This window comes from Athene noctua, chromosome 3 (assembly GCF_965140245.1).
Source record: "Athene noctua chromosome 3, bAthNoc1.hap1.1, whole genome shotgun sequence".
Lineage (NCBI taxonomy): Eukaryota > Metazoa > Chordata > Aves > Strigiformes > Strigidae > Athene > Athene noctua.
The window spans coordinates 24161261-24187765 of NC_134039.1; the positions used below are offsets into that span (position 1 = coordinate 24161261).

The following is a 26505-nucleotide window of genomic DNA, read 5'->3' on the forward strand; positions in this document are numbered from 1 at the left end:
TTAGATTATTATGGCTTTTTAAAAAATTAATGTCAAAATAAAGTTAAATCAGGTCATTATTTTTAAGAACGTGCTTCTCATTCACATTGTGGAGCTGTATTGTCATTCCATTTCTTTATATGTTGAAAAATAATTTAGCAGTAAGTGCTGGTTCATTTGGACACAAAAAAAAAAAAGCTTCATTTTGATTTCCTCTGTTTCTTTTAGTCATCTTCTGAATCTACATCTCTTTGTCTCTATTACTTTCCTTCACAGCACCTTCCCCACAGGGACCTAGGATTTTCCTGTTTCCCAGCTCCCCTACACTCTCTTGTGATTTCCCACATCTTAAAAAGTCCTGTCTTCTCCTCTCGGGGTCTAGCCTTAACCCTCTACACTCTAGCCATGTCAGCCCAGTTGTTCTGAGGAAAAGTGTTTCTTTCACTGAAGAGCTGCTTCTGGCTGCTTCTGGTAGGATCAATCTATTATGGCCTTTTAAACAAACTTTTAAGAAAACGTTGTTATTATTTGATATGGGGGCATTTAACACACAGCCTTCTATAACGCTATCTTTTTGTTCAGTTAGCCTCTGAAAACTGCTGGCTACATGACTGTTCATACCATCTCTCACCTCTGCCTCAGAAGCTTGAAGCAGCTTCAGACCTTAGAGCATTTGAAACACATGCAGTATATGCTACAGAACTTTCTCCTTTTCTCTCACAAAATTTCCTTTGGTAATTGAACTAAAATAACTAACTTTTTTTTAATCTCCCTCATTCCCTTCACTTTGTTGTTTCTATATTTTGCATGGAACAAGCACTCGCTCATTAGTTCATTAATAATTTATTGAAATACTGGCCATCAGATGGCTAGCAACTCTGCTCTTTAATCTTTTAAACAAAACGCATACAAACTTCTTTATTTGTACTGCCTCCTTTTCCATTTCACTGACATGCATTATTTTAATAGATTTAAATAGTTGCTAATACCAATTTTTTCTGTAGAAACTATTTTGATTATTTTGTATTTTTTGAGTTTGTTTCATGTCCAGTATTTATGCTATGTTTGTCTGTATTTAATATTGTATAGTCCCTGACAAGTGATGTTTAGAATCAATGCCAAATAGCAAAAGCAATTTAATATTGTTTAATGGGACTATACAGATACTAATATTTTTGTTTCCTTATCCAAGAACAGCTAAAAATATTTGTTAAGAATTATAGTGTTATATGGTAATGATAGCCTAGTAATTTTTGGAAGTGTTAGGAATGAATTAACACACATTATTAAGTCCAGTGTTATTTCCAAGTCTCCCAGTCTTTGGTTAAACAGATAACTGCACTTTGATGTATATGTACAATCTAGTTCATGTTTATAGATGCTTGATCAGAACAAAAAAGGAAACTAGCAAGGAATTATTATGTTAAATTAGTTATAAAGTCTGTAAAAGAAAAACTTGACTTCGTTCATAACTGTTTGCACTGTGGTGTTTGTATTTCACCCTGCCCCTGACACTTTTTTTGTTCTTTATCCTGTGCTTTCCTATATAATTTTGGTGTTTATTTTTGCTTTGTCAAGTTAGCACTGATGGTTTTAGATATAAGAAATACCAATGATAGTATGTTTTTAGGCATGAAATATTACCAAGAAAATCTGATTCACCAGCATTGTGTTTACTTTAGGAAAAACACAATCTTGGTATGTGTTTATTTTTTACTTTTGTGATTTCTAACCATTTGTGATTTCTAACCATAGAGCAAATAACTTACTGTCATACATATAACCTGCATCTTGACACACTCAGTTAAGAGTACAGTTCCTTGATAACAGATAATTCAATAGCAAAGATATTTGAGTATCTGATAAACTTTGCATCTCTTAAGGAAAGCTCCTGTATTGGTGGACAGGAGTAAAATATATGAAAGAAAGAAAGAGAGAATTACCCATATTATGCAAAATTTGAGTTTATTTCTTATTTTCATTTACAGATAAACTGCAGGTTATGTGTGTACAAATATAGTAATCAAGTAAGTGTGACAGTTTTAAATGCTGAGCAGTAGTCCTTAGCTTATTTGAATGGATCAGATGAGTGAATATTTCATTGCATAAAGATTTTTTTTTTTTCCAGAGTTCATATTTCAGATCAAATGATCTGCACTGCCTTTGCAATTTTCCTTTTGGTCCCAATCATGCATTATATTGTAACTGCTGTAATTATGTGTATAATCTTCTCCCGGTGGTTAGGAAAGGTGATTTAGTTACTCTGAAACTCTCAGCCAAATTTTTATTACTTTTTTTTTAAACTGATAATGATCATAGAGATAGATACTTGGCTAGAGAGTACTCTGACAAAAAAGGGTCTTTCAACAGCGTGAAATTAATGGTGACTTTCATCCCTTTTTGATGAGGGCTAAAAATGCAATTATGTAAAATCTTCTTGTGAAAAGCAAAAAAGGTATGCAGAACTCCCAACAGTAGAATGGAAAACTGAATGTCATAGGAAAAAAGAATGTCATAGGAAAGACCTGCAAGCCCAGACCTTTAAGTCTTTGCATTTTGAAGGTTTTTTAAATTCAAATTGACAGCAGAAAAAGATTTTGGATCAGAGCAGTTTTGTTGAAATGCTAAAAAACCCCACTGCTAGTCATGTGAAAACCAAACCCCAAAATACCCTGCCCCAGAGCCAAATTAAACTGATGCTCAGCATTTTTTTTCCTGAAAATTAAAATTATGGGAAAATTTGACTGGTTTCAATTTTTAAGTAAAAGTTTGACTACAGATTCTAATACATCTTTCTTGATGTCATTTGTACTGATACTCTTCAGGAATGGGCAGTGGGAGTGCTGGAAAAGAAGGGGGGCCATTTAAAACTCTTTTAAGACAACAGACTCAGTCAGCTCTGGAACAAAGGGTAAGGCATTTTATACTTATATTTCTGATTTGCTAAAGTGAAAATTTAGCTCGTAGTAAGTGTTTCCTGTTACTATTTAAAAATCTGTGTAATTTTTATTTCTGAAAACTTACTGCATGTTTTGAATGTTTTTTGCTGTTTTAAACACAAATTATTAAAATTTTAATATATTAATAAAGCATTAAGAAAAGTGGAGCAAGTAACTGTAATGTGCACAGCGGTCAAGTGATTTACAATTGGTGTTACAAGAAACAGTTATAGCAAAAATTACTGCTGTTTGGTCTCTCTAAGTTACGATGCATGTGTAAATTTAGTACTCTGCCATGATGTATTTAGTTTTTACAGAAGCTAAATTCACAAACACTGGAATAGCTTTAAGCCAGGTGAAAATCCCATTTATAATTGCGAAAACTTTCAGTTTTGAAAAATAAGGGTTGGTGCGTAAAATAATTTAGCCTTTGTTTTACTACATGAAATGGTGTGTGAAGCCTTTAGAAAATGGTAACTTAAACCTACACCACTTACTTCCCAAGGAATAAAAGGGCTTTATAGATTTACAGCTTTTTGAAGAACCTCTGTAGGACTAAAAACGCCATCTGTTACTATGCTGAATAGACTGTATAATAACAATAGTGGTTTTAATTATTTGTTTAAATTTTGGAATGAGTCCTTGCAACCTTTTTTATAAAACATATGCTGGTTTTGTCAAAATGTTATTAGTGAGGTGTCTTGGAGGAAGAAATGTGAATGTTTTCCTATTCAGAAATAAATTCTAGTTTAATTACCATTTCTGACTACCTGAACTCCTTACATAGAACATATATGTTTGTTGAAAACAAAATCAGCTACGTCTGTGAAATATAAGTGAATAGCTACTATTTTGAGTAAGTGGATGATTCTCTTCTCATTTTTTGTGTTACCCGTTGCTAAGGGAGGATCGCCTCATAGGTTCTGTAGAATGCGGGTATGTTCCAAAGCATTGTGTGATACTTTTTGTAGCCCCTTTTTCTTCTGTTGAAGATTTCTAAATAATTATTTGAAATATTTTTATTTTCTTTTTGTCAAGTTTTGCAGATTTCTTTGTACTCTTGTTTATGCAGGGTTGTTAGATTTGTTATTTTTTGGAGCATTTATCAGATAGGCATATTTTTGCTTACTATTTTGCATGTTGATACTTTTCAGTTAAAATTTTAACTTCTCTTTAAATACAAATCCATGTCTTCTTTTGCTTTTAATGTTTTAGTTTAAAAAAGATGCTTTAATATGAGCCTTTTCTCTGTTCACATTTGTTTTTACTAGCATTTCAGACATTTCACAGATGATGTGTTATTTCCTTAGGAAGCTTTTTAAGAAACAATTAAAAATGTAAATTAAGAGCACTTAATGTATTTTTAGAGCTTGAGTTATTTGCACATTGTTTTGATAAGGCCTGTGTATTGTCTAGTGGAAAAAAATACCGTAAAATGGGATGGAAACGTGTTGAGTATGTTACTGATGATAATGTAGAAAGCATATGGACTGTGATACAAAAAATATGTTCATATTGTCTTTCTAAAAATTTTATACTGGATGTGTTTTTGCTATGGTTACCTATTAAGGTTACTGTAAGGTTGAGTTACTTAACTAGAATGAATAACACTTATTTTGTTTATTTTAATATTGTATACATAAATAGTACACTCTAGTTACTTGTCTAGATTAGTTAGGGTAGCACTTATTTGGGAAAACAAAGAATAAATTCAACACATATATTTCCATCTGTGTTAGTTATATATTAAGTTCTTCTGATTCTTAGTTCAGTTCATTTGGGTATGTGGTAGTCTTAAGGCATATTAAAACCAGTTCATTTAACTGGATGTCTCCACAGCTTTTTTTAAAATGCGGTACTTAAATAAGCCTAATTGCAAACCAGAACAGATTTTGTTGGAAGGGTAATATTACTTGATTTCTTCTGGGAAGATACGCCAGCTGTGGAAAGCTCCCGTACTTGTTATGTTCTACATTAATATATTTTTAGCACTTCACAGGATGCCTGTTGATAGCAAGTGTAACTATAGCACAGCTGTCTTTTTGTATATTTTAATCCATAAATGTATATACTATATTTCCATCAGTGAGAAGATTTGAGCTTACTTTACTCATAAAAAATTAGCCTATGTTTTTGTGAAAATGGCCAAATGCTGCTCTTGATGGTATTTTGTATCTCTGTTGACCTCAGCTTGGACAAATGATGTTTTATTCCTTCACATTTGTATTCTGCAAGTGCTTGAGATATCTTTACTGCTGCATTTTCAAAATGGAGATCTGTTGATCTTCATCTCCGAAGAGCACTGCTAGATAACTTGTGTTACAGTGCAGTTTTCTGTGTGATTCTTTTGGCTGAAAATGCTGACTTAAGCAGCTTCTCTTTCCAGCAATAACTTCTTACTATCCAGCCCATTTCCCCTCAGTTCAGTTGAAAAATTGTAAGATTGTTTGGCTGCCTTCTGAGATGGCACAGTTAATGTGCTTAGAATAGGAATAATTCAACCAGGAAATTAACTGTATTTTAATGTGGACCAGTTCCCTGCTCTGGTTCAACCCTAAAAGCCCTATGAACATACCTGAGCATTACAAGTATTATCTGAGGGAGTATACAATGATGGGAATGAGTGAATAGCTGGAAGGGAATCTGAGAACTGCTTCAGCTGGCATTTACACCAAATGATATGTGTGCGTAGCCTTGTTCCATGTGGTTCTTTCATTATTTTGTGTGTCTTTGTATGAAATGTTGTTAAAAAAGAATACTAGCAATACATGTATGTGAATACACAAACATTTTTAAACATTGTATTAAACAAATATTTATGAAGATTTTGTTTTAACCTTATCAGACTTTACCCAAAGGCCAACTATAAAATCTCTGTGTAGTTGCAAGGATTAAACTAATGACAGTTCTTTCAGGGTCTGTGTAGTCAATGAAAACACTGTGAAACAGTGTAGTGAATTGGTATTGGTAAAATGATTGACCATCTTCAGCTGTAGATTGGAAACTTTAAGATCTTTGTGTCTTATCACACATGGGAATACTCTGCACTTGCATCACCTTGCTGTAAGGATAGTCCTTTCCAAACTTCAGTAATTGAGGAGATTCGTAATATTGAAACACTGCATCTGGTTCTCATGGAATCTCTTGTTTTCCATGCAATAAATATAGCTTTATAATTTTTAGGTATTACAGATTACCACATGCAGTTGAGGCTGGAACTTGTATTTGAGTAATACAACAATAAAAACACCCAAAATCTCTAAATGAGCTTAAAAAAAAAAGCCATCATATGAAGTAATGGAATTCCATAATGAACGAGGCATTGTTAGTGGAATGAGAGCATGTCAGAATGGTTCAGCAAGTCAGTTACCCAGATTTGTTTGTGGCTGAAATTAAGTGATAGGATATAGGTCTAATTTTAGCATGTTTCATAACATAGACTTGCAATATCAATATACTGATTGAGATAAAAGCATGTTATTCTGAATAAAAGCAAATTTTATTCCTGGTTTTTAGTGTAGGAAATCAGGCAAACTGGAAGTCTCAACATGTTAAAATTACTTGCAGTACACAGCCTTACGGAAACGAACAAAAAATGAAAGTAATTTCTGAATCTTCATATAGGTTGAAAAGCATCAGATCTGCTTATGCTTTAGAGCATGCAGTATCGTTCACTTTGTTCACTACATACAGCTTTAGCACAGTGTAAGTGTGAATACATATATGCATAAAATATAAATGTAGTATAGGCTTAATGGAATTTCATCTGGGTGGCATATGCAGTAGATTTTTTTTTTTTCACTGACTCCTGTAGTTCTGGTGAAGCTAATTATTTTTAATGTCATTAATGTGGGATAACTGTATTCAATGGACAAGAGCAAACGTATGTTATATATTTAAAAGTAAGTTATGCAGAATGAGTGTCATGGAATTATATAGGGACAAATATTACCAGTGTACTTGTGAATCACTGAACAGTTGATGTTATAGATCCACAGTGAAAGAAGGTTCTAACAGCATGTTGATGTACTGCATTTTTTTCCATTTTTCTGCATGAGAGATGTACAGAAAAGGAGTTCAGACTGTGTTGTAGTCAGAGCTATCTGACTGTTTCGATAGATTGCAAAGTGCTTTGCAGGTTGGTAGAACCTTTTGAGGGAATCTTTATTGTAGCCATCTCTAGAGAGTCGTCGGTGCTCCTGAAGACAGATTAGTCAAGCAGGTTTGCAGAGTCCTATGGTGAAATCTTCCTGCTTTTTAATTGCATCATATAGCATAAGTGCAGGTTTTGCTGGGGTTTTTGCTTTATTTTTTTCCGTCTGGTTGCTGATTTCAAAGTTTGCCTCTTAATTTTGAAAGTCTAAGCCAAACAAAAATCCAGAAAACTTGAAGTTTATAAGGACCCTTTAAAAGTAAGAGTTCTAATAACAAGGGTGGTAAGAATTTGGAGGTATTGGGTAAAATTGGGTTTTAGTTTAAGAGGACTTTTAATGCCATGTATTGCTGGAAGAGCCGTGATCCACATTTGATCTGTGGCATGTACATTGTTTAGGTAGAGGCTCAGTTGTGCTGTGCTGTTTCAGGTGCTTCAAGTATGTGAGAAAGGAATCTATACTGTACTTTCTCTCATATAAAATTATGGTGGTTATTTTTTGCACTTAAATCATCATGACTACACAAACCACAATTGCATGATTTGTCTTTTATTTTTCTTCTTTTGCCTCTGTGCATTTAGAATTGCTGAACATAAATCTATTGCCTTTCCCCCATAAGTGTGATATCATGTGTATATTAGACATTCCATAGAATGTCTTTGTAGAAAATAAAACCTTACAGTTTTGGACTTACCTCCTTTCAGTATGACTCCTTTATTTCATCATGTGTCATGAAAAATTACTGTTATAACTTACTTTGCCTCTTGTATGAACTATGCTTTTGAGTAGTTGCTGAAACTTATTAATTCTTCATTTTAATTATGAATTGGTAAAAATAATTTATGCAAATTAACTGGAAGTGAATTTCCTTTGTTTAAGAACTTACAGTTGTATTTCAAAGACTTATGCTTCATTCTAGAAGATGGATATTTACTTGTTAGATTTAGAGCTTACGAGATGCTAGCAGAGTAGTCTGCTAATATTTTGTAGGTATATTTTTCTGCAATAAGACATAAATCATTCTTGCAAGACTACAGTTTGGTTTTACCTTGTGCTTCAGTGTCAAACTGCAGTCAGTTGTAACCATAAGACCTAAAAAATGGAGAAAAAAAATCTTCCTTTATTTTGTATTGGCTAATGAAAGAATTATGTTGTTTAACTGTCATCCCGAAAGTGGACCAATAGAGGCTTTGTTAACACAAATATGTGAAGTTTTGATTTATTAATATTGTGCTGAGATACAACTCTGTGGGGGAAAAGTATTCTTACATTGTATAATAACTCTGCTTTTATTCTACTATGGGTATATGAAGATATATGGTTATGTGGTGCTTAGTAAGCCTGAAGGACATGTTTGGCTTAATGTAACTGCTTTGCTTGTATTTCAGGGAAGTTATCAATTCACTGCATGTTTATTGGCAGTCAGCAGTGATTGGTAAGCAGTCATTTGATGTTTGTTTTTACTCATAACAGGAATTTCCATTTTTTACCTTGACGACCTTTCCACCAGGCTTTCTCGTCCACGTTGGTGGTGTTGTCAGTGCACGGTCTGTGAAGCTTCTGGATCGCATTCACAATCCTGGTATGTTAACACAAAAACAACTTCCTTGCTCAAGTCCAGTCATAAGATGATGTGCTTCTAATCATTATAACTTTATATTGTATCACTATTTGAATAGATACAAGTCTATTCTAACAATGTATTTTAAAAGCAATATTTCTTAGTATCATTTAAGCTTGAAAAATAATAGTCATTCAGAGGGTATGTTCTTAGTGAGAGACTTTTCAGCAAGTTAATGAAATAATAAAGTACTTTGAATCCAGTAACTTTGCAGTGAAAACTATCTTGGAATTATTGAGAGTTTAATTTTAATTTTTTTTTTTTACCACCTTTTGATATTAAAACTTGATACAATTTTTCATTCAAACAAAAATAAGATGAAATACTTGTTCTTAACTATGAATGTTTTCTAATTTTCATCTCCTTGAAATCCTTAAGTACTAATGACTACAATTTAGCTCAATATTTTAACCTCTTTTGAGAAAACCTGTACAACTTTGTTTCTGTTCTTAAAAACATACTGAACAGTACTTAAAGATTTATATTTATTATTTACCTGGGAACCCCAGTACTGGAACATGTATATTTTGCATGTCCTAGTTCTGACATTAGAATTAAGTGACGACATTGAAGACTTTGTTGTTATATTCACTGAGACAAGCTGAGGAATACTCTGTAAAAAGCTGGAATTAACAGCGTAATTAAAAATGCAGACAGAGGAGAGTAAAAAATAGCATCTGTAGTGGTTTTGCATGCACTGGTCAGGAGTAATTGAATAAATTTTGTGCAAATGCATCTTTAAAAGCAATTAAAAAAAATAATCCTTTTCTTTCTTTTTTCCTGTGGTCCAAGGAAAGTAATTCTGTAAGCAGGTAGATTGTTGCTGATCTAAATATTCAGTAGAATGACAACATGAAATAAAATTCAAGACTTAATTTGAATTAAACCCCCCTATTTTTAAGGGATTTCTTAAAGCATATGAGTACACAATATTTATTCTTTTTTTCCTATTTTAAAGATTTATTTACACAGTGGAGAGAAGGTTAAGAGAAATGTGAAAGTATAATTTATATGTGAGTCTTCCCTTTCTTTGCCACAAAGTTGTCTTAGGCTTCTGTGTTTTCAACAGATTTCTGGTACAGGTCACGTACATGCAAAATTTACTGTGTGATAAATTCATTTAAGACGAAAAGAAAAATCAATTTGGCTCAGATGTTTTAAAAACTCTTTTCTTGCATTATGCTGTCCTTTGTTTTTACCGACTGACTGAAAGCAGAATAAGAGAAGATAGAGATGCATATTGCTCAACTGCGTAGCTCTTTGCAGTGTTTTTGTGGGACTTGTAGATTGCTCCTGACAAGTGAATGTAAGATGCATGATACTTTGAACTCAGTATATTGCAAAACAATGAAAACAAAAGGGGGAATGAAGGCACATGGCTATGGGAGGGAAGGTGAAGAAGTAAAAAAAAAAATTTCTGGTATAGTGATGATCATACTAAGCTTTTGAGTCAAATAAGTCTGTAAAATATTAAAGGAAACAAACTGGCAAATGAATAAACAGGAAAATGTAGAAGAGGAAAGAACATTTGAAGATGTATTGAGAATTTATCATTAAGACAATAATTGCTATATACTGTACACTTTGATCACGCCTAGTGCTAGATTGCTATAGCATGCTCCTTTCTTCCCTTTCTATTTCAGCCTCTTATTAACTCTGCTGTCTGTGTCTTTCCAGTTCCTGTGGAGTGGTGTTGTCAATTGTGTTCTTGTTGGTAGTTTTTTTTTCACTACTCTGCTCCTATAACTGATCTACTAATTTGCTGTTTTGAACTCAGCCTTTGTCGGAATTATGGGTAACACAAGATCATACAAACTGCTAGACTGGAATAGTTTCAATTCAGGTATTTTACTAGTCATTCAGTACTATATATGCTGACAGAAATTATGGCAGCTCAGTGAAGTTCTTAGAAATGCTGTAGTATATGTAGGTTAATGCTTCAAATTTAAATCTGTTTAATCATCAAATGCCTAAATGTCTTTTTTTATTGTTGTTAAAGGCTTTCTTGAAAATTGCAAAACATTGTTTTAGTATAAAGTAGTATTGCTAAGAATAATTTAATATCAATCTGGAAATCTGAATGTTCAGATGATTATTTTATAGTAGTTTTCAGCTCAGTGTCCATAAAGCAAATAATTTAGGGAAAGAGAATGGATTCTTGTTTATACGGTTGGGATCATGTCAGGTGTGAATTAATTTTATTTTTAATATTTTTTTTTTTTGGTTGGTTTGATTTGAGGGGGGTCTGTTGTTTGGTTTTTGTTATGGTTTGAATGAGCTTGCACTTTCTTCAACAATGGCTTTTCTTCTGTTAATTTCAGGAAATTAATGAATGTGTTTGTTCTGAATAATAGATACAAAAATTGTCCAAGAGAATGGAAAATAGATGAGGAGGACTCTCTGTTTAAAGAGGAGGGCAGCATGTAGTCTAGTATTTGTTGGTTCGTGAATTTTGTATTGTAAAATTCAATCAGCTTTCAGGACTTACAGCCTAATTATTTGAACTTTTTAATCACTTTAAGACCTAACTTGAAATCCCTAGGAGTCTATTTTTTATGCAGTTTTAGAAATCAAAGTGTCTAACTGCTTTATAAAGCTGCAGAGAGAATGGATGAGTTGATGATGCAGTCTTCATAAAAGCTACATAGAGGACCCGGCCTGTTTCCTTCGGAAATATAGCATGCTTTGGAAGAAAGGCAGGCATAACTTCTCTGCATATAATATCCAAGCCAGCAGACCTTGCCAAAGTTTGATGTTTTTAAAGCTGGCACAGTAAAACGGTATAAAGCTGACCTCTAGGGGGTTTGTTTCCCATGGAAACACACTTTTCTTCTTGGTACTTAACTGTTGCAGTGCAGCTCTGTGTCATGCTCTGCACTTCATTTAAATTATCTATACACATTTTTCATTTTACAAATACTTCAATAATAGGTGGTGCCTAAAATTATTGGCTTGTTTTTGTATCCTTGTTCCTTGCTACAGTAAGTGTCCTGTAATATTATAATTATGAGGTTTTGTTGTTTTGTTGGTTTTCTTTGCTTGTCCTAAAGTGATAATATTTTAAAATGAATTTTACTTTCCGTATGACAACAATGTTATGAAATTCTCAGATCTGTTACTGGTATAGCATAGTCTGATGAAGGTGTTAAAAATGTGTTGAAATTTTTCATCTTGTATGCTACTTTGAGAAGTTTAAATTAATTGTTGCTTCTTCAAGATAGTGTTTAGTAGGATGTTACAATGGAAGTATTTTATTAGAAAAATAGAATAAATGAGTTATGTACAGACATTAAATATACGTTGAGTTGGGCTAGAAAGTGATCCAGAAATGTGAGCCTAGGAAGCTTAAGGGGAAGTTGAGAATTCATTTCTTGACGGAATATCCAAAACGTAACCTAAATTTTTTAGAGTTAACAGGAGAAAGAAGGCATGCATATATATGTGTGTTTCTTTTGCAGTGCTAGGTGTGTTGCTGAATGAAGAAGAGAGGAGAAAGAAAGTAGATCAGTCATTACATACGATGTGTGATGGATAGTAGAGTTGCAGGTTACATACAAGTTAACTATGTTTTAGACTGGAATAACAAATATGCTGTGCAGATCTGTTATCTTTGAAAAACCAAAAGAGGGGATTTCTATTCATCTCCCCCTTCTGGAGCTTTATTGCCAACTCTGTTCTTGATGGCTAATATTTGGCCTGAAGGGGAGCAGGGATTTATACAGCTTAAGCAAAACAGTACTGCATCTTTAAATAGCATTCATATTAGCAAGAATGTAATCACAGCCATAAGTAGGCTAAAATTATCTTCCTTTTTGAAAATGTTCAGGCTTCATTTAAGCTCACTAGTAACCTGTGTAGCACAGAAGGTTTGGTTTTTTTTGGTTTTTTGTTTTTTTGCCGGTGAAGGGAAGCTTATTCAATTAAGTGCGTAAGATACAACAGGACTGTCTAATGGTGGTGGGGAGTCATAGATATGAAGATGCTTGAAATTCAGTTGTGGAAGTGAAGACTGACTTTATTTGATGAATGGGAAAGAAAATACTTAATATGTGGGAATTGCATATAATGACAAAATTGTTTAAATGTTTGTAAAATTACAAAAAGGTGATCAAGATGAATCTTCAAGATAAAAGTAGAGAGACAAGAGCACAAATTCATGGAAAAGAGGGGACCTAATACAGTGGAAGAAGTACTCAGGTGCTGTCCCTGAAAAAGTATGTTGAGGATGTTTAAGTGTGAAAGGAATCCTGGATCCAGAAGACTGGATCTTTGTTAAAGTTTCTTCTGGAGGTTAAATACAGAGAAGAAGGGTTCCTTAGGGAAGTGCAAGGAACTTGTTGAATAGAGACTGCTTTTGCTTACAAGCTGTTTCATAGTACTAACATATACACTTTTCTCACATAATAACATTTTAAAACTCCTTATTCAGTGATTCTTCAGTTCCAGTAATCAGAAACACAGAAGGAAAAAAGATTGTTAATAAAATGCCTATGTATCTCCTGAGTTCCTTGTGTGATATTCAGACTTGCTGTTAGAGTGTGAAATTCTCCAGAACTCTAGTTTTTTATATATGAGGAAATGTAAGAGGAAAGCTTGAGTATGTTTTGGTTCTGTAACTGAATGCTTTTCTTTCACAGAAATACATAGTGAATGTGCAAATTACATTTCATACTGCTCGGTGTAAATGTGGCGTACTTGTAAGTACATAGTAGAAAATGTCAGAATGTTTTTGTTGGTGTCTGATGTGGCTGTTATTCAGAACTAGTAGAAAAACATTTTGAGCTTGACCTCTCGCCTTTTCTTGAACAACTTTTGGGTTGACTTCTTGTCCATCAGTGTGTGTTGATATGATAATGGGAGGTTAAGGCAGTTGTCTGAGTCTTTTCTGAACAGAGTCAGGGGTGGCATGTTTTTCAGTAGGATTTTAAGCCACTTTTCCACAACCATTCCAGGGGAGTGAATATTCCTAAATGTTTTTTATGGTTAATGTGAATGGAGTCTGAATATTCTTTTTTGAACCAGATGCACCCTTATAGTAATTAATTTTCTTTGGGACTCGGTTGTTTTTTTGTCTTTTTTGTTGGTGTTTTTTTTTCTTTGAGAGAGAGTTCTGAGTAGATGCTTATGTAACTGAACAAAGGTGATCACTGTCAATGAGTATAGAATAGTATTCCTATGTTCTGTTAAGAGTTTCATAAATTAATCAACTTGGCATTTAAAACCTTTGCTTTAGAATTCTTTACCTAGTAGTAAGTAATGTTATTTAATCTGTTAATACTGATTTAAATGTCTCCCTGAAATTTGGCTAATGTTGTAAAAGTCATCATAGACTTTTCACTGCACAAATGATCCAATGGAGCTGTTGCTTATTGTACCACTATAGTTTGTTTGGAATTGATAGTATGTAAGAGAGAGAACATTGGTCTTGCGGTTACTTTTGCATGTAACTCTTCCTAATTTCAAAATATGGGGCTTGACTAAAGCTATTATCTTGATACAATTTTCTTCATGGATTACAATGAGTTTTTTCAGCCTTATGATGTGTCATGCTGTGGTTGCAAAGATATAGCTGTAGAACTACTTGCCTGGCTCAAAATATGTTATTGTTAGAAGAAAACTAGAATGATTCAAGTTGAAAGGACACTTTCCTAACTACTACGTAATTAGAGGTAAACGTGTTCTTCTAAAATGTTAATGGAGAGTATTGTACAAAAATGGCAGATAACACAAGTTCTCTGCTGACTGAAGCAGGATTATAGAAATAGATGGTTAAATGTTAATGTATAAGATCTTTATCTGAGCTGAATTAATTAAGCACAAGAGATTTGTCTTCTAAGTGCTAAGACTGCAGTTCCTCAATATACCGTGTTATAAAGAAATACCACAGTTTTGAGGCTGGTTGGTTTTTTCTGGTTCAACTTGTACTTCGGATTCTGTTAGACGGTGCAATTTGACCTTTTGCACTAATATTTTCAGTGGCTTTTGTAAGATTTGTGGTGTTGGTCTTTCTTAATGCAGTCTCATAGAATTCGTGAACTCACTCAAAGGCACTGTAGGAAAGCCTCCTTGGATCCAGAAGTTTAGAGAGGCTTCTCTGACTACTTTGTCTTAAAACAAAATAAACAGTTGTGAGCATATAGAAATAATGAATGCAGAGTTCTGTGAATGTAAAAAGTTAAAACTCTGAGGAGTGTAAACAGTGAAGAGGAAATACAGAGGTAGTTTAATTTCATGCCAAATAATGCCATCCCATTTCTACAGTTGTGCAGTGAGGTAGATAGTGCATGGCAGTTGGCAAGAAAGAAGCAATCTGAAAGCAGCAATCTTGTCTGTGAACATCTATCTGTGTTGAGACATTTTTTGGTGTTTAAAATTCAGTATGTTTCTTTTAAGGACTGTGTTAGATAAATCAGTATTATTGCTTGCTTTAATGTTCCACCTAGTTTGGCTTGTTCAAAGCTTTAAATTGTACTTGTAGTTATGTTTGTGATACTAGTTGTAAAATAGATAAAATGTTGTTTTCAGATGACCTGCCTTATTGCAGCATAGTGTCTCCAGCTTTGGGTAGTAGCCCCTTTGTTTCTATTACTTGAAGATGTCCTTTGAAGATTGCTCATATTTTAAAATAGGTTGAATTTATTGTGCCAAGATGACAAAGCAACAGAGAGATAAAAGATAGAATAAGTAATATTTTCTTTATTACCTAGCAGCTCTTCAAAGTGGCAGACCTTGCCCTTGTTACTATAATAGTATCAATTAAAAGAGATTCCTACATCTTCTTTAGTGTCCCACTCATAATTAGAAGAACCTTTACCATTATAGCATGCATGACTGATTGAAATAATAACTAAAAACTGGAGTGACAAGTTACATATTTCGACCTGGCACACTGATTTTCCAGAGACAAATTAATTTATGCTAGTTAATGTTTTGTTATGTCTGGGCAGTACTTTTAAACTTTTATAATTCCAAGGAGGTATGGTGAAATTTAAACCTTTATTTTTAAGTGTTACTGTGACAGTTCAGTCTTAGAATTAATTTTTAATATGTGCCTACATAAATACTCTGAACATCTTTTTTTGTCTCCAAATGCTGTATTCTTTGCTTCATTTTAGCTTTTTAAAATTTTATTTAAGTTGTATCACTTGGTGGTTTCCTTTAGCTATAAATTAAACTTCTACTGCAGTTTTGGTATTGCAGGATATTTATTTATTTATTTAAGATGATGCTTTTTTGCAGCTTGTGCTGTTCCTACGAGACCTACATTTATGATTAAAAGCAAAAGTTACAGGATGTATTATTGTTACGGCTGTGTAGTTAATGTTTGGTGGTATTTGCAGCAGATTTTGTTGAAGCAGTTTCTGGAAAATTATTGCCTCAAATATTACTTTAAATGCTTAGAAAAAGTTAAGTTATGATGTAGTCAGTCCAAGTGGTTCTTGCATGTTTATGCTTAAGATCAGTTACATACGTAACTTGTAGCATGTGACTGGTAGACCAAGTGTAGAACAGTGGAGGTGTGAAAATCCCAAGTGGTTACTCTCTTTTTTTAATTTGAGACATTCTGTTTAGATTTACAAAGCCGAATTAATTTAGGTCACAGATGTTATGTCACCGTGGATCATATAAAATACTTGTGTTTAGTGATGTCAGTCATAAGGCTTATAAGATATTAATCTTAGGTATCTGAGCATTTAAACTGTTCCAGGAATATTTACTTGAGATGATGAATAAATTCAGGGAGACATCTCAGTGCTTGCTGTCAGGGATTTTGACAATATAGTTATTTAGGAATGTATGTCTGAGAGCGTTAGCTGATTGGAAGTTAAGGTATTCCAAAAGCCAAACTTTGAATTAGGTTTTTTACAATTCCCTTTTAGGGGTGAGATAGGTAAAAACATCTCCAGATCCATTAAAAAATTTCTTAATGAAAGTATAATTCCGTATGTTTCTGTCTAAATTACAAATATATTCACCTATATCAGAGATACAGAAGCTATGGAGATTCTGTTAATTCTGTTTCATAGTTAAACTTCTTTTTTTTTCTTTTGTAAGAAAAAAGAGTATTTTCTAGCCTCCTAGCCAGTGATGTAGGTTTTTTCATGGAATTCAGAATATAAGAAAAGAATTCAGGAGTTTTGATAGCAGTATTACTAAGAGGAACACTTTGCTGCCTCTCCATATTTGGGGTATATCTTGGTGTTAAAGCTAGTGTTCCTCAATAGTGAGGTGCCACTAAAAGGAATGATGCTGCTTTTCTGCTTGATTTCTGCTATGTGCTCTTGCAATCTTCTGATGGTGATGTAGTGATTTGGCCTGGCTGTATGGCAAATGTATGGGTTTGTGTTCAGTCAGCCAGTTGAAATATCTCGTCCCATAAATGCATGACAGATGAATGCAGTTTTAATTCTAAATGTTCTTAAAATTGCTTCTTCAGTAATTGAAGAATTTCTTCAACACCCAAGCTTAAACCTAGTTTTTTGTGCATTCAGTAGTTTGTGCTTGAGAAGTGAGATACATGCTCTGTGACCTCATCTGGGAGAAAAGCACTGATTTAATATTATTCTCTAGGCTGGATGTTTTGTCTGTAGTTTAAGCTGTGTAGAAGTAGGTGTACCTGTTCTCTTTGGTGGTGTGGTTGCACTGTTTTCTGCTGGTTTAGTGTGTCTTAGTTTTCATTTGATAAATCCCAATAATCTACTTCCTTCAGTTTCTGTATCTTAAGCAAAGTTTTAATTTTCACATCTTTTAGTCTTAAAGATGAATATAGGGAGTAATTTTTTAAAAATGATGGAGGGACTTTGAAAATACTTTGAAAGTTTTGGGTAGTCTGTTGTAGGTTTAGTTATTTGCTACCCAAGTTTTGTGTTTAAACTTTAGAGACAGGAGGATTCAGCTTTTTGTATAATTGTTAAATATTTTAGAAAGAAGATAGGAAATGCCAATATTTATGGGATAACCAGGCAGGATTAAAATTAATCTTCAAGATCCAGGGAAGGGTGCTTGTAAACCTAACAGACATATCTCTTAAAAAAAAAAAAACAAACCAACAAACCTACAAAAAAAAAAAAAACCCACACATTTTTCTGTATAATCTGATTAATGAAGAAGATACAAGAATAAGGGGATAAGGAATGTGTAGATAATGGCTCTGCCTAGCTAAAGACTCAAAAGATTGAATTTGAAAGAATATTATTGGTTTCTCCATTGCCATTTTTGAGATAACAGAACAACCAGTTAATTGCAGATTGTGAAAACTTTTGTGATATGATTGTCCTCCTCATTTCAGAACCTTACATTATAAATACAAATACTGAATTATGTAATATTAAAATTGAAATGAATCATACAGTTCCTACTTCTGAGTAATTGTCTCAGAATGGCTAGGTATTCGGCTTTAATACGTATGATCTGTGTAATCAAGAGACCATTCTTAATTTTTCTTCAGTTTTTAAAAGTCTGTATGGACCTAGCATAATACAGCTTAATCTTGAAAGGCCCTGCACAAGTGAACCTCTATAAAGTAACTTTGGAAAGGTGTTGCTTCTTATGAATCAGAAAGTATTGCTAGTGTCTAGGGTTATCTCCAGGTGAAGGTTTTAGACAGGATTTTGTCCTATTGGCAATACAGTCTCATAGAAATCATCTTCATATTTTGAAGGAGAGAGATAGATGAATGAGTGGTGGATAGAACTGGCTCAAAGAACATTTAGGGTATAAAGTATATACAGTGCTGTTATGTCTTCTAAAGCTGTTAAATAAGTTTGGAAAGTTTCAGTTGGAGGTTTGAGTTGGCACGTTTTTTATAGAATACTATTGACAACATTGTTTCTCAAGTCTTCAACTCTAGAAACCGTGTGCTTGCATCCACTTTGTTATAAATATCATGCCAGTTTTGAAACATTAATAAAAGGTTTAATATTCAGTCTTTGGTTTCCAATAAAGGGTGCATAATAGCAGTGTAATTTTTGCAAACTTTTTTACTTAAAGTTGTAGATAAACCTTGCTCTAAACTACTCAATAGATTTGCTAGAAAAGCTTGTGATTGAGTGCTATGTATGCTTGCCTTTTTGCTTCCACCTAGAATCCAGGGCCATTACTTTCTGTAACCATTTCAGTGAGCTGCCATAGTTTTCAGTCTGTACTGTCACCTGATCCAAGCATGCGCCAAAATACCCACTGTTTCTGGCTACTGTCTGCTGAATCTGCTTTGCAAACCCTTAGTTTTTAAGCTTTTGCCTTAGCAAAAAACAACAACAGACACTCTTAAGGAGTGTACTGGACACATGCCATCCTGCTTCCCTAACTCCTCTAATTGTTTATGTAAATCCTTAGCTTTACTAAACCTGTAAATGCTACAATGGCATCCCCATGTGAAATCGTGTGGCTCGTGTCAAAAAAGGCTGCTTGTGAAAATATTTGTCAGAAGAATATGAATGCTACACATTGCACTGCATTCAGTGTTTTGTATCAATTTATTATTGCAATGTCATGGTGTTTGATTTTAATTGTAGTCAATCATTTTGTGTTTTAATATGTAAAGGTAAGTTCATGTAAACTGTGAATGTACAGTATTTATATATAAACATACTGGTTTGTATTTTTGGCCTCTTTCTGGAAGAAAAAATACTCAACTAAATGTCTTAAGCAGAGGAACCCAGTTTTCTTTACAAACATTTGTTTATGCATGACTCAAATTTTTGAACTTGTGCAATAAGAATTAATTGGATTTTTTGAAAGATATTGTGCCTCATCCTGTTAACACTGAAGGCAGTAGCTGGAAAGTTGTACTTAACACTTAATGAGAATGAAAATGATCCATTATATTACTGTAGTTAATAGTTCTGTTAATTCTGATGTTGAATGGGTTCTCAGAGTAAAGGGTTAAATGTTGCTTTAGCAAGACATAGTGTTGAGCAACCTCACAACAATATGTGCTTTCCATTATGATAAGCAGAACTTGTAGATGAAGTTAGGTGAGAAAAGTGTGTTAACTCTCTTTAATAACTTGTTCTTAAACTTTAACTATAAATTTTTGTGGAGGAAAGTTAAATGTTTGCATAGAGTTTGGGACCCGTCACTATTTCTACCTTTTCTGTTCCCCTTAAGCATATCTGTTCCCTTTCAACATTCCATTCCGTTTAAATTTTTACTGTGGCTACATACCTTTCCAGTGTCATATTCTTGTTCGTAATCTTATTCTTTTTTCCACAGCACTTTCCCTGTTCATCCCCAGTCACTTCACCTGTTGCTCACTTTCAAATCCTTTGTCATGACTTCCCATTTTCTTACACTTTTTGTCATAGAAAGGTCATTGGTGACAAGTAGGAGCGTTTTTTGCCAAATGGTACCTCAAGGTGTGAAAAGTGATGATTTAGTAAAATTGGCTTTTTTGTCTTTATGTCTAGAAAAAGTTTACTTCTCCTTTGCAGGTGTTTTTCTCTGAAGTAAAAAAATATGTGTATCTGTCCAGTCAATATTTATAGCCAGCTGCCTGTGATCAAGTACAAATGAGCAAGGATTGTCCTGCATAGTCAGTGAACCTTTTTTTCTCCTACTTAAACTTTTCTGTTCTAGAGAGAAACACACATTGATAAGCAATCTCCTTGTCTGTAATTGGATGGGGAAGGAGGAATTGCTCCCAAAACCCATGTCCATTTCACCATAAAGAGTTAGTGATAACATTTACAGAAGGTGCTTGTGGTCTCACATCTCCCTTACAGCTCTCCATTTTGTCAGATGTTGTAGCCTTTGTCTTAAAATGCATTTCCAAAGTTGCTCCGTTCACCTACCACTACTGCCATTAACTGGTGGCAGCAATCACAGCCGCTGTTCAGGCAGAGATGCAGATGCAAAAGAGAAAACAATTCACCTCCCACTTTCTTTTGTGTACCACAAATTGTTCTCATAGTTGAGCCTCTGAACTCCAGCCCTATGATGTGATGAGTTATTTCTGCATGATTCTCAGCTTTTGAAAGCTGAAAAGTGTGAGACCTTGCTAGCAGGTATTCCAGCCATCTGAGTCAGGATTACTGTGTATCCTCTCAAGCATTTGATTGTTCCAGTCAGTGAAAGTGTTTAAACAGTGTTTTCATGCTGAGAGACAGGGAGGGGCAATGCTTCAAGATTCTACTAGTAATTCATTGAAATCAGCTGAAGGTGAACTCACATACAGTGAAATGTGATTGATACGGTTCATGAAAATCCTTAGTCTCTTTTGTGTCTTAATATGTGTATTTTTTTCTCGATTGCAGAGAACCTTCCTAAGAACTATCACTGTAGGGTCACTCTTTTCTTAGTTGGATAAACTTCAGTGTGGACACCCAAGGCTGCTGTTAGTCAGTGCTATGAGTTACACAGGCATTAACATTTAAAGTTAGGTATAGCTGAATATACATACCTCTGTACTATTTTTAAAATTAGATAATGACAGTTTAATTTTAGAAAGCAGAAAGACTGGTTTAATATGAAAAGATGAGGTAAATTAATGAATGAATACATCTTGCTGTAGAATATTTTTGTTTCCGTAATTTTCAAAATACGTGTATAGCCGCATCTTTCATTTTTGTTTGTAATGTTGTCAGAGAACCCAGTGTACGATAATAGGTTATCATACACTATATTTATAAATATTCGGGATAGTACAAAATTGGTTCCTAGTGAATCTCAGGTTTTAAAATTATTATTTACTAAGGAGATCTCAATAGCTAGATGTTTGTATCTGTAAAGTTCAGTTATTTCATGGAAATTGTATAAGAATCTTACCTATTCAGAACCTTTGTAGCATCTGAGTGCTTGTTGTTTGTTATTGTTTTTCCCCTTATTTTATGTATCAACAATTAACATAATTTTCAACTAAGTTCATTGGTACAGGTAAGCCATTTTGAAAGAAGAAACAGTTGACAAACTAATTGTAAATGGCAATACTCGTGGACTTCTTATGTAAAGAGCTTGTGAGATGAGCTTTAGTTCTGGGAAACTAATGGCTGAACAGTTTAAATAAATGGATTGCATAAACTTACTAAAGTAGCACTCTTTTTTGCATTTTTAATATAATATTCGAGAAAAGCAGGTAGGATGCGTTTTAACATATAACCTCCAAGTCAGTAAAGGTAATTAGAATCTGTTTGGGGACAGGGTGGGGAAGGTGTGGTTTCCAGGATACAGAAAAAAAAAAGCATCAACAGATAGATAGTCGACATACATCTTGTAATTCTTAGTGTTATTAATGTAGAAGTAGTTTCAGATTCCTATGGCTTCTCAAGGTTAGAATTGCTGAAATAAGGACCACAGAGCTGTGTGATTAGTGATAGAGCGTTGAACAAATATTTTAAAAATCTGGTAAAGAAAGAGAACTGCTTACAGTAGGAAGAACCACAGAGGTTATCTCAAAGATGTCAAGTGTATACCAAAGCAAAATATTACTTTATTACAATAAATACTGTTTCAATACTATTGCTGTTAGTTTTTCAGTATTACAGAGTATCTGTGATGCTTTGGTGCAAGTTATGTGCTGCTCTCGTGTTGTTGGAAACTGACAGTATGGTCTTCAAGTGGGTGGAGATTGGAACACTATCTACAGTATTTGGGTGTTACCTGTCATGGACAACAACAAGAATGCAGTAATCTGACAGAACCTGTTCACATGGGTGATAAACAAGAAATATAGTGAAAAAGCCCCATTAGTGTTTGCTTGAACTGCAATAACTAGGAAATAAATGTGTCCAGATACAGTAAAACACTTGAATATGAACTTTTCAGATTAATTGCATGAAACTTTATGTTGATGTAGTCCAGAATAGTGAACTGATTTATACTTTGTCTTTCAGATGAACCAGAGACACGAGATGCATGGTGGGCAGAAATCAGACAAGAAATAAAATCCCATGCCAAGGCATTGGGTTGTCATGCTGTAGTGGGCTACAGTGAATCAACTAGCATTTGGTAAATCACGATGATGATTTGATTTTCAAAATGCTACAGAAAATTTATTTCATCTTCAGTGGATTAAAAATGATTAACTATTTCAACACAGTTGTTGGTACTAAGTCTAGTATACCTACTTCAGAGAGTTTGTTAAAGTGACTTTCTGAGAATTTTTAAAATAATATATTTTCGGTTGGGTTTTTATTGGGTTTTGTTTTTTGTAATGAACATTACAATTTTTATTTTTTTTTTAAATTCCAACCCTACATGTTTGCCTTTGTAGTAATAATATTAATTTATCTGTGAAGTTTTCTAAATCTAATCTAGCTAAATAGCTAAGACTGTTTCTAAAAGTATATGTATTGCAGTTTCATTGTTGGGTAACAACTGGCAGACCAGTACTTAGATGGTAAACCTCAAATTTAAGGCACAGGTTCTTTACTAGGAATATATTAATTGTGAATTAAAGGAGAATATGCTGCCTGATCAATTTAGAATACTTTAGGTGTAAACGTTCTGTATTTCTTTCTGAAAAATACATGTAATTATTTTTGTCTTTCAGGACTACAGTAGTGTTTAACATACTAAACTGCAGCTCTGCAGTAGTCTTTCTGACGTTGAATTCATAGCCCTGCATGCTATTCAGGCCAGAATTCCAGTGTCTTACTGTATTCCCTTTGGCTAAGAAAATTCCAAACTTGTGTATTTTGATGGCTTAATAACAAACTTCGTGAGAGGCTTGGGAGAGTGGGAGAAATAATTTGTGATTCATCTAATTACTCGTCCTTCTCTCTGGCCCAGGAAAGGTTGTATCTCTTTCTAGCTCTGGAAAGTAATCTATGAAGAGCTCCTCCTGGGGCCAAGTGTGTCTGACCGATACCAAACAGAAAAGTACTCTGGCTCACTGGTTCTTTTGAATTGTTTTAGGAAAGTAGCTGAAGCAAACTTGGACATCTGAACTTTCTGTCAAGTTGATTTTGCCTAAATACTTTTAAAGAAAAAGCACTAAAGATTTGCTTTTTTTAAAGAGAGAAGTTGAAAAAGTTTCATTTTACTTTGCAATTGATATGAAGAAAGAAATACAGTTATACAGTGTTTTCATGAGTGCACACCATCTGTTGGTAAAGTAGCAAGATAACCAGAAATGATCAGTCTGAAGCCACAGCATTGATTGCTTCACATCTGTTGCTCCTTCACATTTATTGCTTCACTGCAGGTAAAAAAACCCCAAAACCAAAAAAAACCCAAATATATTGATCTTTCACAAAACTTGAAGACAGTTTTTGGAAGTCAAATGCTTGTGCTAGTAAAGTAGTAAAACAGGAGAACTTACTTTACAGACAAGGCATGGTTTGTATTCCTTATGCTGTCTTGTTTGTTTATGTCCTGTCTTGCTTGGTGTATTAAAGACCATATTTACGTCAGAATTGCAGTGTGCAAGTTTCCATTGCTGAGGGATGAACTTGTACTAAAAATGGAAGATTTATTCCTTTGGCTGTCAGTCTCCTTGTAAAAAGTGTGAATATTTTATGGGTTTTTTGCTACCTTAACTGAGGAAAGAATGTACAGAGTATAGATAGACAGTCAGTTACTGGGTTATTTCACACTTCAGTTTTTCTTAAGGAATTTAATGTAATGATTGATAAAATGTTTTATTAGAGTTCTTATGCTTACTTGCCAGTTCAGTTTTATTCCATGCTTAAAGAGCAAGGCTCTGTCTGTAAGTGCTGGTCTGCCAGACATGTTGTGTATGAAAAATTATTCTGAGAAGAGAAAAAACAAATAAAAAACATGCATGCATCATTCTAGAAAATGTGGGAAAGCTTTTCTCCATATTTTCCAATATAGTATTTTAAGTATTGAATGTTAGAGATTCGTTTCTTATTTAACAATTTCAGAAATACTAAAAGCTCTGTGATCATAGCTTGCGCTTCTGAGAGCTTTAACTGCTAAGTCATTAATATGGTTGGTTACTTTACATGCTAGATGTGCCATTATTGTAGTTGTTCATGGTCAAATTTTATTGTTTTGCTAATTTTACACTCCAAGAAGCCTCCTTGTCAGTGTTGTGTTGTAACTTCATTTTGACAGTGAATGTTTATAAGGTGGTGAGGCTCTCGACTTCCATTTTACTTTGGTAAAAATTGTGCCTTTAAAAAAAAAAGATTTTTCTTTGCTTTTGTTGGTTGGTTGGATTTCATTGTGTTATTAACTGTAGTACTGAAAACCATGCTTAAACCTGATTAGCCTTTGTGATGTTACAGCATGTTATTTATGATATAAAGAAAAGCTCTTTAGTCTTTCTGTTCATTCCTTCTGCATCTCTTACTTATACAATGGTTTAAATATCCAGAAGAGGATTGTTTGTGGGATTTAATGGATAAAATTACACAAATTCACAATATTAGTAGTTACATTGAATTTATTGAGCCTTTTAATCTAATAGTTTTAAATAAAAGTAGCACCAAGTAGTAGGAATTCACTTTGTTGTAATTCTTTTCTCTTATAGTGAAGAGGTCTGTATTTTGTCCGCGTCTGGCACAGCAGCTGTACTGAACCCTAGGTTTCTTCAGGATGGCACCATGGAAGGCTGTTTGGAACAAAGGTTGTCATGGCAGCCTGGCTTCTTTTCCATAGGGTCAGAGAAGGGAGAGGTTGATTTTTTTCCCCAGAGCCAAGATAGTTCTTCTCTATTAGGGTAGGTTACAGTGTTACAGTGCAGGATGCGGGACCAACCACTTTACTGCTTTTCACTAACAACAACAACAACAGAAGTAATGGAACTCTGCACCAAATTAGATATTCTGTTTTTATTTCTAACAGTCTGAATAAGGTAACACATTTGACTACTAACCACAGATCATAACTCAGTTTTTTTCTTTGCCACTCTTCAGGTATCTTTTATCAGCTTTATATCACACTATAAAAATTGACAGATGTATGATAAATTAATGTAAGCCAAAAACCGTTGTTGGCTGTATTATGTGTATATATGTTCTACATATACTATTTAAGAGCTGTATGGGAGATGAAATAGCGTAAAACAAAGATGATGCCAAATTTTTGCAAAAGATGTATGTTTTAGTTGAATTTTATGAACAAAATCATGAAACTGAAGGAAATACATGAAGTTTCCCTTTGTTTCTGATCTTGTAAATAAAATTTGAGGAATGAGTATTGGCAGTTATTTTTGGGAAAAAATAGATTAACTAATGCATATTGGTAATTTATGTGTTTGTCAGGATAGTACTCAAATATTTAAAGGGATTATTGTAGTTGTAAATAAGGCTGTTTATTACACCTTAGCACTTGCATTACTTTTTCCATAACCCTGCCAAGATAGTATTATTTACTATTCTTTTACTTTGTTAGCAGGAGGCCATTTTCTTCTTGTGTAGGTAGACTTTTGAAAACTGTAGCCAGAACAAAAATATTTGTTTCTGTATTCACTATATGATGGAAAGGAAGAAATGTCATGTTCATAATATGAAGAAAATTGCATTTTTATCAAAATACATATTTTGTGGCTACTAAGAGTCTTGGCATAGATTAGAAATGCCAAAGAAAGATGAAACAACTAAATGGACAAGGCCCATGTGACAAAATATATTTGCCAAAGTCTGTGATACGTTATGTTCCAAATCCCTCAGATTTGCTTAATCATCTCTTCAAAATTCACTGAGAAGAATAGTTTATGTGAAACAGAATAAATTTGCAATGGTGCAGTTTGCTTATGCTTTCCTTTATAGTGGTCATTCCTGGATATTTCTTATGGGGGAGTAGGTCTAAGTGTTCTAAGTGAATAACAAGTTTTAACTAATAACTTAGGAAATAATCTTGCTATTCTTCTTACAATGTTAATATATATTGTACTGCTGCTCAGTAG

At 33.7% G+C, this 26505-nt stretch overlaps 1 protein-coding gene across 22 annotated transcripts in view; it reads left to right on the plus strand.

The window, feature by feature from the left end:
- Nucleotides 1-26505, plus strand: part of C2CD5 (C2 calcium dependent domain containing 5) — a 71146-nt gene that overhangs the window by 22565 nt on the left and 22076 nt on the right. For 11 of the 22 annotated variants that reach the window (XM_074902296.1, XM_074902299.1, XM_074902300.1 and 8 more), the window contains 4 exons: nt 2805-2890; nt 8546-8654; nt 22523-22637; nt 25129-25224. In XM_074902296.1, the coding sequence (XP_074758397.1) occupies nt 2805-2890; nt 8546-8654; nt 22523-22637; nt 25129-25224 (406 nt within the window). Of the gene's footprint in view, nt 1-255; nt 451-2804; nt 2891-3821; nt 3855-8545; nt 8655-10470; nt 10537-22522; nt 22638-25128; nt 25318-26505 lie in introns of all 22 variants that reach the window. The other 11 variants (XM_074902286.1, XM_074902285.1, XM_074902289.1 and 8 more) reach the window with 5 other exon arrangements.